General features: G+C 34.9%; 3 protein-coding genes across 6 annotated transcripts in view; 1 reads left to right on the top strand and 2 right to left on the bottom strand.

Annotated features, from left to right (window-relative positions):
- Window positions 1–20,867, top strand: part of LOC145945656 (DENN domain-containing protein 1B) — an 87,106-nt gene that overhangs the window by 57,952 nt on the left and 8,287 nt on the right. Inside the window, exon 14 of one of the 4 annotated variants that reach the window (XM_083054782.1) lies at window positions 10,289–10,406. The exons of 1 other annotated variant lie outside the window; for it this stretch is intronic. In XM_083054782.1, the coding sequence (XP_082910908.1) occupies window positions 10,289–10,360 (72 nt within the window). In that variant the 3' untranslated portion in view covers window positions 10,361–10,406. Of the gene's footprint in view, window positions 1–4,313; window positions 4,769–10,288; window positions 10,407–20,867 lie in introns of those variants that run through there. 2 more of the 4 variants (XM_083054824.1, XM_083054799.1) reach the window with 2 other exon arrangements.
- LOC145949001 (uncharacterized) lies at window positions 6,868–7,747 on the bottom strand. The gene is made up of 2 exons (XM_083058662.1): window positions 7,226–7,747; window positions 6,868–7,115 (listed from the first exon to the last, which is right to left on the bottom strand). Exons 1-2 carry the CDS (start codon window positions 7,536–7,538, stop codon window positions 7,096–7,098), a joined length of 333 nt encoding a protein of 110 aa, XP_082914788.1. The 5' UTR covers window positions 7,539–7,747; the 3' UTR covers window positions 6,868–7,095.
- On the bottom strand, window positions 17,837–18,884 carry LOC145949075 (uncharacterized). The gene has a single exon (XM_083058782.1). It carries the CDS (start codon window positions 18,680–18,682, stop codon window positions 17,837–17,839), a length of 846 nt encoding a protein of 281 aa, XP_082914908.1. The 5' UTR covers window positions 18,683–18,884.

Consider the following 20,867-nt stretch of genomic DNA (forward strand, 5'->3'; position numbering starts at 1 on the left):
ATTAAAAGTTTTAGTTTTTATGTATAAGATGTTTACAATCGTGATTATTGTAGATAAGGAAAGATTCCCGATGTCGTCGAAGCGAGAGCGAGAACGAATAAAGAACAAGCGAGATGACGTATCATCAGAGTTCCGAAGTCTCTCTCGCGAGGTTCCCTTTAAATATAATCTTTCATATCATATGTCATGTTACTATAGAAAATACAATTTTTGTATTTCGCATTTTATCGAGTTGAAAATTATTTTAATGAATTAATGAGGTTTTTGCGATTAAAATGACACCAATCATGACATAAATCGGTAATTTTTAATTAAATAAGTGATTAAAATTTTGATTACATATATATAATTAAAAATTACCGATTTTTGGCGTGTTTGGTGTCATTTTAATCGCAAAAATCTCAATAATCCATTAAAATTATTTTCAACTCGATAAAATGCGAAATACAAAAATTTTATTTTCCATAGTAACATGACATATGATATGAAAGATTATATTTAAAGGGAACCTCGCGAGAGAGATTCGGAACTCTTTGATGATACGTCATCTCGCTTGTTCTTTATTCGTTCTCGCTCTCGCTTCGACAACGGGAATCTTTCCTTATCTACAATAATCACGATTGAAAACATCTTATACATAAAAACTAAAACTTTTAATTTACATTTTATCGGTTTGAAAATAATTTTAATGGATTAATAAAATTTTAGCGATTAAAATGACACCAAACACGACATAAATCGGATAATTTTTCATTAGTTAGTAATTAAAATTTTAATTACATTTTTAATAAAATTCATCCAATTTATATCATGTTTGGTGTCATTCTAATTAGAAAAATCTCATCAATTCATTAAAATTATTTTCGAACCAATAAAATGTAAAATAAAAGTTATAGTTTTTATTTCATAAGATGTTTATCTTTTCGACGTGCTAGAACAGCTCAGAAAGATAAACTGATTCGAAAATCGCGTCTTCCTGCGAAAGCAAGAGCGAGACCGTCAACGAAGAGCGAGCGCGAGAAGACCTATCATATATCAAAAAGTTCCGAAGTCGCTTACAATCGGCTTTCCCCATCTATAGCAATTCATGAATATAAACAGCTTATAAATAAAAACTTAAAACTTTTATTTTACATTATATCAGTTTAAAAGTAATTTTAATAAATTAATGAAATTTTTACGATTAAAATGATATCAAACACGACATAAATCGGGTAATTTTTAATTAAATATGTAATTTTAATTACTTGTTCAGTGAAGAATTATCCAATTTATGTTGTAATTGATGACATTTTAATCTCAAAAATCTTATTAATTTAATAAAATTATAGTATATTTAAAAATATGTAATATAAAATATAAAAAGTTTAATGCAAGAAAACCATTTATTGTCACATAAATAAAACAAATAGAAAAATAAATAAAATAAAAAATAATGATAATAATGAGAGAGAGAGAGAGAGAGAGAGAGAGAGAGAGAGAGAGAGAGAGAGAGAAATATATACTAAATAATATATATATATTATATAAATTAAAAAAAAAACTATATTAATAATAATCTCTAAACAATGTTTTAAAGAGATTACAATATTCAAAATATTCAAATACGATAATTATATATATATGTATATATGTATTTTTTAAATTTGTATATTATTTTAATTTTAATTTTTTTAATTTAATTTATTTATTAATAATTATTAATATTATTATTGTTTTATTATAATTATATTATTTTTATATATTATTTTTTTTATTTATATTAGTGTCATTATATAGTTTATATTCAACATAATTATAATAATTATATATTCATATATAAATATAATGAGATAGGAATTTGGTAAGGTAAAGTCGATAAAATGTTCTTGTTAGTTATCCTCCGTACAGGTTGGAGAGAATAACTAATATAATCATTACCGACCGTATGACGGGCCCACCGAGCCCATTTGGTAGAGACAGAAATTTACCCAGGGCTGACCGTCTTTACTAATACCTAGTCGGTGCTAGTACATTTATCTGCGTCTCTAAATGTGGCTCTTTAAATGTGCCGATAAATGTGAGCTCAGAATACGGGCCATGTGTAATGCATCACATTGAGGTTATCCAGCGAATACTTCGCTGTAGAAAAAACGACCGAACATCTATAGATGATTACCGAAAAATTTTGGGAATACATGAAAGTACCAAGGCAGTATCCACAACACATTATGTAAAAACAAAATTATCCACCCTAAAAGAACTAGAATCTAACACATCTATTTTTGAATAAAGGATTAAAGGAATAGGCTAATAAGAGCCGGTGCGTCGGAAATAAGAATGCAAAATCGAATTTGATTGGTATCACAAACCCACCTTTTCGGGCAGATACCTCAATTATGAATCACAACACCCTCTCTGCCAAAAAAGAGGCACAATCATGTGCTTAGTGGATAGAGCTATATGACTATCCCATCCAAGATTCCACCAAAAAACTTCGAATTCGCGATACGAATGCTACGGGATAATGGGTATTCATTATTTTTTATTTTCCAAGAGATAATTTTATTCACAAGAGATTGAAAACATTGTTCCATAATATGGAGAGAAAGCTTATGCGCGAGCTCGGGGTTTCGGCTGATGATGCCACAGAGCGTCCAAAATATTTTAACATTCCGTATGTTCCGGGAATATCAGAACGATTCAAGCATACAGTCCAAGATAAGAACATGATAATGTCCTATTCGGGCCTGATAAATTTCGAATTTTTATAAAAGTTCAACATTCGTTACCAAATTACTCGCAAAAGAATGTGGTTTATAAAATATCTTGTAAGGATTGCGACGCGTCGTATGTAGGCCAAACAAGCAGATTATTAAAAACACGCATCGCAGAACACCGTGGCCATATCAATAGAAACACCTCACAACAATATGTGATTACAGATCACAGATTGTCAAATCACGAATTTAACTGGGAGGGTGTTGAGATTTTGGATGAAGAAATTAATTTGGACAAAAGATTAATGTCCGAAATGTTATGTATAAAACGACAGAAAAACAGTACAAACCGACAGGCAGATACAGAATGCTTACATCACATATATTCAACAATTGTAGATCGCTTATCCAAAATCTAGCAATCCCAAAAATTCTGATAACGCCGGTTCGAAAGGCTGTCGAGTTATAAAAGAGAATATAGTTATAATTTTATAAATTTATATTGTTCATGGTTTTTACGGGTTTATTACCTTCGTTTGTGATCTGTTGTGACCTGACAGCATTTATTATTGTATTTATATTATAAGTCACTTTTATGACCGTTTATACTCATAATCATTTGTTATAGCCCGAACTATAACCAGTAGTTATTAGAAATTAGAATTTACTGAATATCTTTATAGAATACTGTAAAACATTTTTGCTTATAAAAGAGCGCTCTCGACAAACGCTCGTCGCGTGAAAACGCTAACGCAGCGAGACACGCGCGAAGCACCGGAAACCGCGAGATGCAAGCGAAGACCAGGGACTTCGACCTGCTTCGCTTGCAATTAGACCAAAAACGCGTGAGTATTGTTAACCAATCAGAGACCTGTTTCCAAGGGCCTCTCCCGAAAGAAATCCAAGAAACAAAGAGGATATAGGACGGAGAGCCCGCCCGCGAAGGCAGTCTCGAATAAAACTCCTAAACATCAAGATGGAGTCTCGAATACAATTCCTAAACATCAAGACGTGGTCGCTAATAAGAAACCAGAACATCAGAACGAGACTCACTAACAACGACCTGAATTATTGAGAGGAATACGAATATACGCTCATCGAATGTTACGCGAATATATATTTAAAGAAAGGACGAGAAATAAAGCGAAACCATATTCAATCCGAAATAAAAATATATTTAATCAAAAGAAGAGAGAATAATCTTCCTATCTTCCTACGACGTCCCGGTCGACCCGAGGATCCTCATCCTTAATTCGGCGCAACCCCAGTGCCTTGTTCGAGGCACACAACACATTTTATGATCAAACGACCGTCAGTATTATATTATACATCATATTGGTATCACACGTTAAGCTGAAGATGGTCCACAAAAAGGACCGAAACGTTCTAAAGAAATAAAGAATAAGTATACGAAAATTTGCGTTCTTATTTCCGACGCACCGACTCTTATTAGCCTATTCCTTTAATCGAATCATTTATTCGAATATAACTGAGCCTTATCTCCATCACATCTATTTTTACGCGTAAATAGGTCAAGAAGGCCGCTAAAGTAACCGTACGAAGGATCTTTCCTATTTATTATTTGGGATATTTCCTAATTATTAACAAAATTAGTGATTCTCTTTTCAGAATAAACTACAAAGGTCAATCGACAACCATTAATATCGATAGACTGAGAGGCATAGAGGCCGCAGAACTACAAGAATAGGGAAATGCAGAAGAAAATGATCACAATCAAGACCATCCAAGGCAGATATATCCCATATACCGAAAGAACCAATCGAGGCAGTCAGATTTACGATTTAATGATTCAGTCACTCGAGAAGGAGTATTATGACGATTTTAGGAACACACACTACCATGACTGGATAAGTTCGACGGTGCTATTAATCGGATAGATTCGGAACACCCCGAATCGACAACTAGAACCGTGTGGAAAACATATCCGCTGGATAGAGCATTTCCAGGAGTCGTAGAGTGTAGTTCGAAGTGCGCATATAGCTGTATCTAATTGTAATCTCGAAGACATTAAAATATAATTGTACTTAAACTATTGTGATTGTGATAATAAAGACATATTTAGTGTATATAAACACCTCATATTATGTATAGAGTTATTGGTGCGTTTTTTTTAAGTATTATCCTCTAATCTATTATACTTGTCTCCATTACTCAAATCTTGTTCTTTCTGAAATGGAAGATTGACAAATGTCACCTTCCACATCATATTCCTTTTCTATGATATTAACATTGTGATCTGCGTTATCAAACACGAATTGAGAAAAAGTGTTGCATTACCGATGGTTGCAGTTGTATCAACGATAATGCCTCCAATAGCTTAACTTTGTCGTATGTGGCGCAAAATCCCAAAATCCCAAAATCCCATATTCTCTTCTGGGCTGCGTCCGGAAACGTCACCCGAGTGCATTCCCTCTCTTTCTATATCATTTCTCTCTCAGTGATATAGAAAGAGAGGGAATGCACTCGGGTGACGTTTCCGAACGCAGCCCTGTATGATAGAGTGAGAAAGAAGAGTGTCAAAACAACTATCTCACTCTGTCGTATTCTGTCAATTTCCGACTTCACTCGCTGCTACAGTAAAAGTATAGGAATGCTTTGTCTATATATATACAGGGTGTCCCATTTTAATCTCCCCAGGCAAATATCTCGAAAAATATGGAAGATACAGAAAAATGTTTCAGACAAAAGTTGTAGCACTTGAAGGGGGACAGATGACGAAAATATGGACTTGATCTTGAGTGGCCTATTGAAGGTCAGGTCAAGGTTATCGATGTTCTTTTAAATGAAACCCCCTATTTTTTATATCTTGTAGCCCTTGTCGAGACGTTTTCAAAACACTACCTATTGATGTCTCTTACGCAAGCCGTTCCCAAGATACGAAGGTTCAAAGTTGACATATCATCGGCATTTGCATTATCCAATGTACACCGCGGGGAGGTTGTTCAGTCAAATTTGTATATCAAGTGGCTCTAAAAAGGTCAGACTTTGTGTGTGTGTGTGTGTGTGTATGTGTGCTTCTTTAGTAAAACTTTTATCTCTCTTTCTCTACCATTTTATTATCCTTTCCCTTACATTAAAATAACCAGAAAAAAAATAATTAGAGAAAAGTTTTACTAAAGAAGTACACATACACACACACACACACACACACACACACACACACACGCGCGCGCGCGGTCTGCCCTTTTTAGGGCCACTTGATGTACAAATTTGACTGAACAACCTCCCCGCGGTGTACATTGGATAATGCAAATGCCGATGATATGTCAACTTTGAACCTTCGTATCTTGGGAACGGCTTGCGTAAGAGACATCAATAGGTAGTGTTTTGAAAACGTTTCGACAAGGGCTACAAGATATAAAAAATAGGGGGTTTCATTTAAGAAAACATCGATGACCTTGACCTGACCTTCAATAGATCACTCAAGGTCAAGTCCATATTTTCATCATTTGTCCCCTTTTAAGTCCTACAACTTTTGTCTGAAACATTTTTCCGTATCTTCCATATTTTTCGAGATGTTTGCCTGGGGAGATTAAAAAGGGACACCCTGTATATATACAAAAAAAACGCGAGCAAAAGATGTCGCCACATTTGTCGAATTGACTAATCAACACACAATTACATATTGTTACGTCCGCGCGACCACCTCGCGATATCTCGAAGACGCGCAACGCAACGCAACACTCGCACACACACTCGCGCCGGGAAATGAACAAGGCGTATTTAATAAAAGAACTCGGAAGCTTTAATAATCTCAGAATTACAAGAGCACGTTAATAAATGCAATGAAAGACCGCACGACCGTACAATTCGATAGCTGTCAATCCAGTTTGATATCGCGTTGTCAAACAACCACGCGTCGGTTGTTTATCAACAACCCTCCTTGACGACGATATCCCAGAAACGCTCAAAGGGGTGATACCCAGGGACGCAACAATATGTATATATATTACTAAAAAAATAGAACATTTTTCATATGTTAAAAAATCTATTCCGATTCATCATAATTGTAAATGACACTATACTAACCACATTTTATTTTATTATACTTCTAATGTAAGTCTATATTAATATAATATATTTTAACTAAATGAAATGTTAAATCAGTTTATCGGTTTATTAGTTAAAAAATCAGCAATATATTGATATAAGTTTATATCCAACATTATTTCACAGCACTATGCGCTTACAACTTGTCAGTCGATACAACATCTTTGCTCTATCTCTTTTGTAACCTCTGGTAATGTTGACACTTTTACAGTTTTCTGTGACTTTACATGGCATAGCTCAGAAAGACGTTTTGCTTCATACTCCTTGAGAGTGGCAGATTTTAATGATCCCCATTGCTGCTCGATGTCAGTGCAACTAAGGTCATCTAGTTCTGACTCTTCAACTCTGAAAAAAGAAGAAATTTGAATGATTAAAAAACAATTTTCTTTGTATGACTTCTCATAAATATACATTACAATGAATATCCAATAATAGCTATGAATAAAATAACACACCTGGACAGATCACTGCAACAATGTGTTTACACTTTTGTGATTGATCAGCTGGACATTCACATTCCAGAGATTGCTCATTTACAAGTCTTGAGCCAAAATTCTTAGATAAATCAATCCAAAGTTTAACTAAATAAAGATGCTGACTGCTCAGGCCAGAGGTTCTGAGGACAAGCGCTTGTACGTGTATTGTAGCAGCTTTCTTCTCTTTTTTGCTAATGGAAATGACCAACCCACTTTTTAACACTTCTTCACCCTTACGTATTGGTCTCACAAATCCCTCTGTGACTTTCATTACGTCTATTACGGATAGCATTTTAAAAATAAATACAATACAAAGCTAACCTGACTAGTCTGCTGTCTGATTTACGCTAGTTTCACATCTTATCACTAGAGGCGCTCGGGAAATCTTGATGTCGCCAATATTAAGAAATAAATTGGCTATAAGAGCCGTACGCGGATGTCGGTGCATCGATTCCAACGAAAATTAATTTTTCGTTGAAATTAAATATTTGTGCACGGGGCACGAATTTTGCTTGGTACATTACCAAGACTTTTTTGGCATAATCTCAATTTGAGATTTTAATTCCGATGATCCTCTCTGACTCCCCTAAAGAGATGTAAGTGAGAAAAATATCGGTCCGAAAGTCGCTGAATCGGGAATTGAACCCGAATCTTTCGCCTTTCGCTCGTACGGCTTTTATAGTCAATTTATTTCTTAGTGTATGTGTTAAATTTTGTTCACAAAATTTTTAAGTTTTTAAAAGAATTTTTAAAAAATTTCAAAAAGCTTAAAAAAAACAAAACAGAAAGCTAAAGTAAAGTGATTGTTCTGCACTTTGGTGGTGAAGTAAAAAAGCTAAACAGCGTTCCAGTTACAAGTCGACACTGCATCACACAGTTTAGAATTGTGTTTCGTTGCTGGAAAGCAGCTCTATATACATTCTTGACGATTGCAACGCTCTGAGTATCATCTGTTTTAATTTTCGGTAAATAATAATAAGGATGATATGACGTGGAAACGAAAGCACAATTATTGCATTGGGTAAAAAAATCATTGCGCCCAAAAGAAAAAAGCACTCCAAAGATGCTCTAACATCAAGATTATGTTGATTGTCTTTTTTGACTTGTCTTTTTTTGATCTTCAAAAGTCTATCTTTTTTGTCTAGAAAATTACTGTAAAGATTGAACACAAGTCTTATTCAAAAGTCATCATGAAACGTAAACTAAAAACGATAACGTCATGCGTTTGTAAGAAATAAGTTGCTAAAGACTCCTAGTGCCACAAGACGGATGGTTTTACGCCATCGCATTCGAGCATCTTTTTAGAATTTCTTTATGGACAACTCTCGTATATGTAATAGTGTAAGCACAAACACGTATGTTGAGTGAGACACGAACGCGAGTTTTGTTGGGAGATAATGTTAGACAAGACGAAATAATCGCATTATCCTTGTGTCTCTATCGCGCTGATAATCAACCAATAGCGATTAGAGAGCTGAAACTTTTTGTTCGAGATTCCAAAAATACTTTGTGATCTCTTGTGGCAAAAAACAGTAACCCAAGGCTAATAGGCGCTCACTTTCTATGATTTTTGTTATGTATATACATACGTGTATAGATATATGAGTCGTTCGCTCGAAAAAGGACTTAAGTCGTTTTTTAAAATTCGTTTACCATTGTGTTACTATTTATCCAAACAATAAATCTGTTCAGTTTCGCTAATTTCCTAGCTATTTTAAGGTCTTAGAATAATATTTTGTATTGCGCGGTTTCAACGGCGCACCGCCATCAGCGCGTCAGTAGCGCGCTGTCGATGTCATTGCGCGTTAAGTTCACAGTTACTCGCTCACATTTCTGTATATAATGTATGTGAGCCGTTTGCTCGAAAAACGACTTAAGTCGACTTTTTTGCACAAAAAATTGAATTAAAGATTTAACGGTGTGATTCGAGTTATTAAATATTATGCTACTCAGCTTTTATATTTTTTAATATAGAGGTATACTATTTAGTAATAATTTATTACCATAAAAACAAATTTTAAGGCAATATAATTTTTTTCACCATTGATTATATTAAATATGATTTAAGTCGTTTTTCTGACAATCGACTACGACTACAACATGTAAAACATCTTTGACATCCGAAAAAACTATTATTAATATATAAAAGCTGCTTTTTAACATCAATTTCAATTATACATAAAATAAAACATTAATTGATTTAAAAGAAAACTTAGTATCTCGGTGTATGAGTATTTATTTTATTCTATACAGTATACGAATATTTATTTTATTCTGTATTACATTAATCTACAACTGTTGTAGTTTTCTTTTAAATTAATTAATGTTTTATTTTATGTGTAATTGAAATTGATGCTAAAAAGCAGCTTTTGTATATTAATATTTTTTCGGACGTGTGTCAAAGATGTTTTACATGTTGTTGTAATCGATCATCAGAAAAACGACTTAAGTAATATTTTATGTAATACATAATAAAAACAATTATATTGCCTTAAAATTTATTTTTATGGTAATAAATCATTACTAAATAGTATACTTCTATATTAAAAAATATAAAAGCTGAGGAGCATAATATTTAATAACGTGAATCACACCGTTGAATCTTTAATTCAATTTTTTGTGCAAAAACTTAAGTCGACTTAAGACGTTCTTCGAGCGAACGACTCATATACATATTGTAGCTAAAAATTACGTGAACATTATATAATGAAGTATAATAACACTGAAATAATGATTAGAGTCAATAAATATATAATTGGTTAAACACGGGTTAGATCATTAGACTTTGTTAGTCACGTGCTGCTTTATCACTTATTCTACCGTAGAGAAAATAACATAGCATGACGCGAGGTTTAATTGATTGTTTTGCATATTTGTATAATAGACCAAACGATATACGAGGATCATCCAAAGAAAATTTTTTTCCTTGTAGTGTTTCTTTTCTTTTTCTTGCTTCCTCATAGAGGAAAAAAATTTTCTTCAGATGAGGTCATTGCAGTGGTGCATAACTGGCTACGCACCTAACCCAAATCTTTCTTTCAGGATGGAATACAGAAGCTTGTTAAGCGGTGGATCAAGTGTATCGATGTTGGTGGGGATTATGTCGAAAAATGATATATAAATTTTCCACATAGGTTAAAATAAATGTGCTTTTTTTTTATTTGTCCCTTTACTTTTTAACTTACCCTCGTATAATTGCAGATATAAATAAGTAGATATACCAAAGAAAATAACAATTAAAAGTAGTTAAAATGTACAATAAATTTTGAAGTATATATTTATTTTCTATTATAATTTTTCCATCTGAAATGATTATTCTGTCTTTTTTTTAATGAATAAAGCTTTTTAATATTTTTTATTAAAAAGAAAAATTACAAATAGAAAAAATTATATAATATATATATTACAAAACTGTATTTTAATATTATTATATACATTTTTATATAATCAAATGTATTATTATTAAAAAAATTATGTTTTTTGATGACTAATTAGATTCAACTATTAATTGTTGAGATTTAAATTTGAGTTTTTAACGTGAACAGACTGAACATCTTATATTTAATATTTATTCATTGCGTATCGTCTACTAATGCTTTCACATTATCAGTATACTTAAACAACAAATGTATTTATGCGACAATATCAGTGCAATTGACAAGAACAAAACAACACTTTTGTGATTGATAATAAGAATAATTTCTTAGTTTTAATTTAACATTTTTAATTTTTCTTAAGAGAAAAATTTATGTAAGAAAAAATATACTTTGTAAAAATAAAAATACGCAAATAATATATATATATATATATTTGTTCTTTATTTTAAAAAATATTCACATATATTTATATTTATAATACATTCAATAATTTATCATATGATAATTCCATAATGCGAGATACTGCGTATATACGTAGTCGTAATAGCAGTTTTATAGATCGATATTTATGTGTTATCATGATCTCTCTTCGAGTATGCCGATGTTGCTGTGAAGTGCAGCATGGAATATATGTAAAATAATTTATTAATTAATATGTATTAATATGTAAATTAATTAATATGTGAAATAATTAAATATATTTTCTTTGTAAAGATGATTAATTTAAGAAGCAATAATTAAAATATTAATAACTTTTTATATTTCTATTGATTTATTACAGGATACACTAATTTATTCACGAAATAAATTTTGTTGCACATATATACAATGTGTGAGCGTGTGCGTGTGTGTAGTTATAAAATGATACAAATATTTTCAATATCTTTTATGAATTTTTCTTAAATTAATTGTTTTTGTAGAAGAAATGTATTTAATAATTTTTATATTATATATTTACACAAAAAAAAATTTTGCCGATATTATAGATTCGAACTTAAATTTCTAGCGTGATAGGCTGAACATCCTTGCATTAGCTATTATATATTATTCATAAATGCTTTCACACATATGTTATTAATATTTAAGCAGCAGTGTTCTTATATGACAAGATCGATATAATCGAAACGAAATCAAGATAACATACTTATTGGTTTATACATTTGAAATTGCTGAAAGATAATGTCAACCAAGAATTAACAATCGTGCTCTCCTTGTCGTGCTCTATCGCACTAACGATACATAAAATATCGATAAAAGCAACAAATAAAAAGATAATAAGTTGCCAAGCCTAATAAACGCCTGTGTCTTATATACTTACATACTGTATATTACACACTGTATATTACTATTAGTTCACTCTGTGAATTATTATTCTACTGTTATTATTTATTACTATACAATTTGGAAACGTACATACATACAATTTTAAGATACCATTAATATGTACATACGCATATATGCATATACATATACACAAATATAAAATTTACACAAAAAGTGGGCGCTTGTTAGTCTTGTTGCATAACTGCTTTCTGCCACGAGAGACCAAAAAATATTTTTGTATCGAAGCAATTTTGTATCGAAGCATTTTTGTATCGGGCAGAGCGGTATGCTTCGATTTCGATCGCTAACTGTGCTTTGTGTAGCATCAGCACGGTAGAAGAACAAGGATAGCATAATTGTCGATCCTTTTCTCTCTACGATGCGTCCGCGCGAGCAATGCAAAAGTATTTATACACTAATTAATGCTACGTAATGCCCTGAGATAAAGGGGGAACATAGAAATATACCCATGGCGTCATCAGCCGACAGCGGTAGACTGACGCGAATTTATCGTTACTAATCAACAATCGTCGAAATATGTTTATTGCAATACATTCTGGTTAAATAAAAATTAAAAGAATGAATAATAATAACAATCATATTTTAAATTAATGAATCCAACTTCACACCAATAATAATAAGATAATCAATGCAATAAGAAATATAAATAAAAATTTTCCATTATGTGCGTGCGTGCGTGCGTGTGCGTGTGTGTGTGTGTGTGTGTGTGTGTGTTCGATTGGACACGTTTCACTTGCGCACAATTCATTTCGAACATTTTATTTGCGCAACGTTCTTTTGCGCACCATTCTTTTGCGCACATATTCTTTTGCGTACATGTACTTTTGCATACTTGACTTTAGTATACCATTCAATTGTATGTGTGTGAAGTTAGCATCTCAAGTGTCAGTATCTCACAAATAAACGTCACATTTTCTTGCATCCAGCATAGTTCTACAGTTCTTGATAGGTTTCAATAATAGTTCCGTCAAATTAACTATAAATATTTAGCTTTTAAGAAATGAGATGCCAACTTCTGAAAACATCTGATAGCATCTCATCATCCATAACAAAAAAGGAGATGTAGACCTGAGAAGTGCGCGTTTGGAGTCGATATGTATCGCATGTATTGTTGACTCCTTTCCGCGTATTAGTCCAGTCGGCACGTCGTTTAAAATGGCCCAATTATCGAATAATTAGGACAAAGCTGGAATAAATTTTAATCGCTTTGTTTGGGTGTCAGTAATGACATACGAAGTTTTCGATCTCCCCCATGATGAGCTTCAGCCGCCATCTTGGAAGAAAAGGGTGAAAAATCAGTTTTTCGCGAATATCTCAATTTCCATTAGACTTAGGTTAAAAATAGTTCTATACAATATTGTAGGAAATTAAATTCTTTACAAAAAAGGTTGTATAGATTTTTTCCTTATGACAAACAGTTTTGACAAACGCTAGAGCCGGGAGAAGTCGGGTACTTTTTGCAACAAACGATTTTAGCGACTTTATTTCGCCGTATCTCACTTTTCAGGGGCTGTAGTGTACTTTTGAACCTGTTTTCACACCACCTTACGGTAGAGTTATTGGCGCGTTTTTTTAATGTAGTATCCTCTATAGGCCTAATTTACTTGTCTCAATTACTCAAATCTTGTCCTTTTTGAAATGGAGGGTTGAGAAATGTCACCTTCCACATCATCTTCCTTATTTATGATATTAACATTGTGATCTGCGTTATCAAATACAAATTGAGAAAGTGTTGCATTACCGATGATTGCGATCAACGATAATGCCTCCAATCTTAGAGCATATAGACATGGAGGGAGAATACTGGTCTGAAAGTATTCACAACATCTGTACAAGAGAGAAAGGTATAAGTTCCTATTCGTCTTCTGTGCGCAAGCGTTGTTTCCAAGCAACTGTTATTGCTATGCAGTTATCTATTTTAAAAGAAATTTGAAACTGTCATTCATGTCTGTACAGCCTAACATGGCGGCTATAATCGACCAATCAGAAAGTAGGAACAAGATCGTGTCTCTCTTATTATAGGATTCTAATTACTGACACCCAAACAAAGCGATTAAAATTTATTCTAGCTTTGTCGTAATTATTCGATAATAATTGAATGTACTTGTCGACTGGACTATATGTGATTGGCGGTCGTGAGAGAGAGATGTGAACCGTAATCGCTGAATTCGTCGTTCGGTGACAGTTTGGTGACGTTTCGTAACACATCGTGAGTGGGGGGTTAATCTTACTTGCAACTTCATTTTTATAGGGATCGTACTATAGCTGTTATTTCGGGAGAAAGTGTTAATTATAAACGAAAAGGCCGACTTCTTATTTGACGTATTTTAATGGTGCATATTGTGAAATGAGACGCAGCATTAGTTCGTGAAACAAGCATGATATCACCTCTAACAGTATTACTTTTTAGTCGAGGAGAAACTCAATGTTATGAGGTAATTAAATAATTATACAATTAAATTATATTGTTACGTCCGGACTCACAGAAGGAAGAGTCGAAGGAAGGACGTAGCTACTTAATTTCAAACAACGCCAGGTAGTGCGTGTTTGACTCGAGCAAACGTGCTAAGGCCCCAACCAGGTCAACGAAAGAGTCGGTTTTACTCTGTTAAAGGGCAGTTTACTCGGTGGCCTGCTTTCGGTAAAAGAATTTAATCTTTTTTACACGGGACGAGGCCTTTTTTTTTTTTCATGTGAGGAAAATGCGCATCTGCATACTTCAGTCGCCTCGGGGAGGGTGGCTGGGGTTATGTGGGGCTGGGGTATTGGTGACCCCGACCCACTAAAAACCTCACGGTGGCCTTCGCGGGCGTTGCGTGGGAGCCTCCCGAGAAACTGGCGATCGCACTACTTCCGGGGGGCCCCACGCCTGCCTGCCCGCCGGGAGTCGCTTGTGTTTTTAATCGACTCCCGGCCTCCCTTGTTTATTAGGGAGGACTTCTCTGTCTTGGCGGCATAGAAGGGCCACACCCCTATGCCGCCCCTTCTCGGGAGGGAAAAAAATAATCTCCTCCCGAGGTATGACCAGAGCTTGGGTGTCCCCCAGGTTCCGGTCTTCTTCCTCGCTCGATGTCGGGCGAGGAAGATAAAAATCCTCTACATTTGAGGACTCCGAGTTGCGCCCCGCTATGCGTTGCACCCCGAGTTGCACCCCCCGGAGTCTTCTCATCCCACGAGGCTTTTGGGGGAGGATCAGAGGTGGCTTAGCGTCCCCTCCGTCACCCCCGTTGGCCCCGTCCCCCCTTTTTTCTTCTTGGGGGAGGCGGGAATTTCGGCGGGGGGGCCTTTGCCAATAGTTTCCTACTCTGGCCCCCCCGAGTGCAATCTCGGGATGATAGGAAACGAGAATGGGATGTTAAGAAATTAGCGGCAATCTCATAATAAAATACTCAATTTATTCGAATAAATTTGACAAAATTATATACATTTATCGATTAGAAAACTAAATTCTATGCCGCAATTAACTGTTAGCGTGTGTAGAGAGAGCATGTGTGTACACGCACCGGCAGGAATGGTGTCCGGCGTTAGATGTGTGAATACGTTGAACGGAAGGAGTGCAAGTGAGACAGCTATACGGACACCGCGGATCGCGCTGTCTTTCGGCTGTTATACACGTATATCACATCTTAACGCCGGACACTATTCCTGCCGGTGCGCGTACCTGTGAGAGTTATGAGAGTTCGGTAATCTCGATGGAAGAGGGAGGGAGGATGGCTCGGAGGATATCCGCTGGGAATTTGATAGGATTTGAATGGATCGGGGTAAACATAGAGATGAGGATGCCGGGGAGACTTCCTGCTACAATTCGGATGACTCCTCTACGTCGGGATTGTCAGGGCCGCAGGAGTAAATGCCTTCTGGGAGAGAAAGGTCTAAAATAGGAAAATTAGAGAGGAGCCACTGATAGAATTTATCTCTTTCTTTATGAGGCCATGATTTGATGACTCCGGAGAAAGCCGTAAGCGTCGGATCTTGTTTGCCGAGGGGCGATGTGTGTGGCATCTTTTAAATCTTTATATTGTCGCCGCTTCCTTCGCGAGGATATCCGCGGGTGTGCTATCTTATTGTTAGTTCGCACAATTTCGCTTTGTTATTTATTTTTCTTATTTCTTTCAAGGAAAATTTTATTTTCGGCACGTTCTCGCCGTCGTTGTGTTTTGACGATATGTGATTTTAATTTATACTTTTTTTCGAGGGTATCGGCGAGAATCCTTTTCCTGCACCTTTCCGCCCGGTCTTTTTAATTTACCGATTTTATAATATTTATCGGTCGCTCGCGATATCTGCAGCTGTTCGTTTCGTTGGGCACGTTTCGTTTTTATTATATGTATACATGCCGCTTAGATTATTATTATCTCCCTTTTTATTTTGCTAACAACAAACTTTGCCTGGGTCGTGGGAAAGAAAAGAATCGTGGAGTCCATAGGACGTAACAATATATATATATATATATATATATATATATATATATATATACATACATACACATATGTATATATATATATATATATATATATATACATACACATATGTATGTGTATGTATGTAATAGATAATACAATTACACAATTTATAAATTGTTTTTGATTCCAGAAAATAATGGCAAAATAAATATTGTAATTAAGATCAATCAACGACATACTTTAAGATTTTCTTGTAATAAAGAGTAAGTATTTATATGTATGTCTTTATATTTTTTCTTTAGTGTGTGTGTATTCCAATTTATCTTTTATTCTTTTCTAGAACTCTTATTAAGTCTTGTATTTATTTTCTTTTAGGACTGCCGATGTGCTCTTAGAATTTAGGAATATTATGTAGTTACTCATTAGAGAAGCAAGGAGTTAGCGAACACGGTGATGATCTTAATTCAAAACAGATATTTGAATATATATACGTTAAGTCACATGTTTTTTAATATTTTTTATAATCAAACGGAGAGTCATTTTTTTGTTTTTCTATATTTTTAAATGCGTTTTCTCATTTAATGTTCTAATCATTAACGGCGACAGTTGATTTTCTTAATCTTAAGGTCGAGTACTATATACAGGGTGTCCCATTTTAAAGAACGCACTCAAATATCTCAGAAACACTGCGTTAAATCGAAAAATGTTACCTACAAAAGTTGTAGGGTTTCGAGGGGGACATAACATAGTAATATTCATATGACCTTGGGCGGCGTCTCCAAGGTCAAGTGAAGGTGAGAATGAATTCTTTAAATAGAAACCCATATTTTTTATTATAACATCTTTTTCTACTAATTAATTTGAACAACTTTTATCTGAAGCATTTTCTTATTTTCCTAATATTTTTTAAGATTCTATGTAAAAATTCCGTCTTTTTTTTAGATTTATTAATAAAATTTTTTTTTCTGAATCTTTTCCTTCTGTCATTTGACTTTCAATCGTAGGATTTCGAGGGGGACATCCGATGGTGACCTTGACTTTGACCTTGAGGTCAAATTTGAAGGTTATTTGAAGGTTAACTTTAAAATCTTAAATGAAAACCCCCATTTTTTATTTGACATTCTTGTAGCTGACATCGAGAGCTTTCCAAAACACTATAATTAAATGTTTTTTCATTAAGTACTTTTCGAGTTATAAGGCTTGAAAGTTACAGTACCGTCGGCATTAGCATTACGCAAAGTGTACCGCGCGGAGGTTGCCCAGTCGGATTTACACCTCTTTTGTGTTCGGAGAACGATCCAGCCAATGAAGATAAGATCGGTGGTTGATCCAGCCAATGAAGGCAAGATCGGTGGTTGATCCAGCCAATGAAGGCAAGATCGGTGATTGATCCAGCCAATGAAGGCAAGATCGGTGGTTGATCCAGCCAATGAAGGCAAGCTCGGTGATTGATCCATAGTAATAATTCAATTAATTAAGTGTTCGAAGGTCGCACCGTTGACTTGTTGGCAGTACTGAATACGGCGTTCAAAATGTCTAACAGTACGCAAGAGTACATTACGTGGGATATTGCACGCAGCTCGGATTCTTTTCTTCATGTCATCTCTTGTGGTCGGTGCATTCCGGTAAACTACATCTTTGAGGTAGCCCCACAAATAAAAATCAAGCGATGTTAGATCGGACGATCTTGCTGGCCATCTTACTGGACCGCCTCTGCCAATCCATCGATTACGAAAAGTATTATTGAGGAAAGCTTTGACCGTATTGGCATAATGAGGACCTGCGCCATCTTGTTGCAACCACATTCTCCTCCTTGTATCGAGGTCAACATCTTCAAGTAAACCCGGAAGATCGTCTCTCAGCAACTGTAAATAATTTGCACCATTAATCATGGCATCAAAAAAATAAGGACCAATTAAATAGCCATTAACAATTCCACACCAGACAGTTAGGCTCCAACGATACTGGTTTTCAATCTGCCCCATCCAATGAGGATTAACTGAACTCCAATGACAATTATGTCTATTCATTATTCCAGTATTGTAAAAAGTAGCTTCATCACTGAAAAGTACGTAATTAAAAAATTCGTTGTTTCGAATTTTTTGTGATGCCCACTGACAAAACAATAGCTGATCTCTGTAATCCTGCTCAATTAAGGCTTGATTAAGAGTTATGTGGTAAGGATGATATCTCACGGCTTTTAGATGTCTACCAATCGATTTCGGAATGCCCAGCGTACGTTGAATTTCACGCAAACTTACATGTGGGTTAAAATGCACCATCGCCACAACTGCTATAAAGTAAAGATTCATTACGTGATCATTGTTATCGTATCGTCTTCGTTGACGACGAAGATTTCCTCTCCGAATCCTAATTTCAATTTTGCGTATCCTAGAATGATCCGCGTGTTGGCGTCGAGGGAATCGTCTACGATACAATGCTGCTGCTTTTTTGTAATTGCACCGACATTCTCCTAAGATCAGAAGAATATCGACAATCTCGTTAGGTGAGTAATCAGGCATTTTTTTCCGAATTCCGATTTTACGATCGAAAAAATCCAGGAATGTCTGAGAATGTCTCGAGATTGGGAACAAGTGAGAGATAAGTTACTTAAGATGAGATTCCGTATCTGCAACAGGCTACTTGAATAGGATTATTGGTTCAGGACATGTGACGTCTTTCATGCGAATGCCGAAGAAGTTGTCTAAGAGTCAGTATGTCAATTGCTATTGAGCTCCAGTTAATCCTCCTTGGATGAGGCAGATTGATAACTAACTTCTGAAAAATATCTCACCATTCGGCATTTTTACGTCAAAATGGAAATAAGAAAAACAACTTCCAATGGCCTTGATCTTAACAAATGTTATCAAGATTATGATCTTGAACAATGTTCAAGAGGTTTTAGCCTTTGGTCGGTCGATCATCTTGGATAATGCTAATGCCGGCGGTACTGTAACTTTCAAGCCTTATAACTCGAAAAGTACTTAATGAAAAAACATTTAATTATAGTGTTTTGGAAAGCTCTCGATGTCAGCTACAAGAATGTCAAATAAAAAATGGGGGTTTTCATTTAAGATTTTAAAGTTAACCTTCAAATAACCTTCAAATTTGACCTCAAGGTCAAAGTCAAGGTCACCATCGGATGTCCCCCTCGAAATCCTACGATTGAAAGTCAAATGACAGAAGGAAAAGATTCAGAAAAAAAAATTTTATTAATAAATCTAAAAAAAAGACGGAATTTTTACATAGAATCTTAAAAAATATTAGGAAAATAAGAAAATGCTTCAGATAAAAGTTGTTCAAATTAATTAGTAGAAAAAGATGTTATAATAAAAAATATGGGTTTCTATTTAAAGAATTCATTCTCACCTTCACTTGACCTTGGAGACGCCGCCCAAGGTCATATGAATATTACTATGTTATGTCCCCCTCGAAACCCTACAACTTTTGTAGGTAACATTTTTCGATTTAACGCAGTGTTTCTGAGATATTTGAGTGCGTCCTTTAAAATGGGACACCCTGTATATCCCACACAGAACAAAAACCTCTAATGGATGTCCAGTAGACGTCCACCATGGAGATTTAAAACCTCCATTATACATCCACGTAACATCTTATGGATCTCTACTAGACATCCATAGTTTCGCATTTGCTATGTCCATTCGACATCCATTAGATGTATTCATAGATGTCATATGGACGTCATATAGAGTAATCATGGATATTTCATCAAGCTTTGATGACGAATAATGAATATTAATTAAAAGTTATTTAAATTCATTATGGGTTATATCTAATGCAACTGCAATGGCAAAACCTCTATGCGCAGTCGCTGCCGATGTAATTTTAAATAATTCCTTTAACGCGTCAATAGTCGATCGATGACGTCTAAATCCATACTGTCCACTCGACAAATCCGAATTTGGATTGTTTTCCATAATGTCAGTCTTCCGGCGATGACACGCTCAAACGACTTACCGATCTCGTTTAACAGACATATCGGCCTTGCTTTGACCGGTATATCCGTGCTACGAACTCCTTTTGGAATTAATGCGAGATTAGCTCTCTTCCATTGTACCGGGAAGATGCCTTCCTTCATGCACCTCGTGAAGCAGTACGCAAAAAGGCTGATCATCGGAGGTGGAACTCTTTTTAATACCGTTGATTTCATGTTATCCGGCCCTGGTGCTACGTTTTTGGCTGCTCTCTTTTTAACGTATTCTAATACTTCAGCATATGACACATCCAGTTCCTCGTTCCATGGTTCTTCTATTTGATGAGGCCTATATCTGCGGACGTTAGCTGGAAACAGCTTGTCCAGTAATACATTTATTTCGCTCTCGGATACTGATTCAATAAACGAGGGATTACTCCTTTTGATTTTATTGAGTACTAACTTATATGGAAGGCCTCACGGATCCTGATCAAGTGTGTACAGGAGCTTCTTCCACGCCTGGCGCTTCGAACTGCGGATCCCTGTTCTGAGATTACGTCTAG

Source organism: Prenolepis imparis, unplaced genomic scaffold, assembly GCF_030444845.1.
Source record: "Prenolepis imparis isolate NDT839.2.m4 unplaced genomic scaffold, iyPreImpa1.0 SCAF_2, whole genome shotgun sequence".
NCBI lineage: Eukaryota > Metazoa > Arthropoda > Insecta > Hymenoptera > Formicidae > Prenolepis > Prenolepis imparis.

What these genes read in the sequence shown, in the direction of transcription:
- LOC145949075 (XM_083058782.1), bottom strand. Translation starts at nt 18,682, where the DNA reads ATGAATCTTTACTTTATAGCAGTTGTGGCGATGGTGCATTTTAACCCA.
- LOC145949001 (XM_083058662.1), bottom strand. Translation starts at nt 7,538, where the DNA reads ATGCTATCCGTAATAGACGTAATGAAAGTCACAGAGGGATTTGTGAGA. An exon ending in TGTTGCAGTGATCTGTCCAG is followed by an intron (nt 7,116 to 7,225) that starts GTGTGTTATTTT and finishes TTCTTTTTTCAG; the next exon opens with AGTTGAAGAGTCAGAACTAG.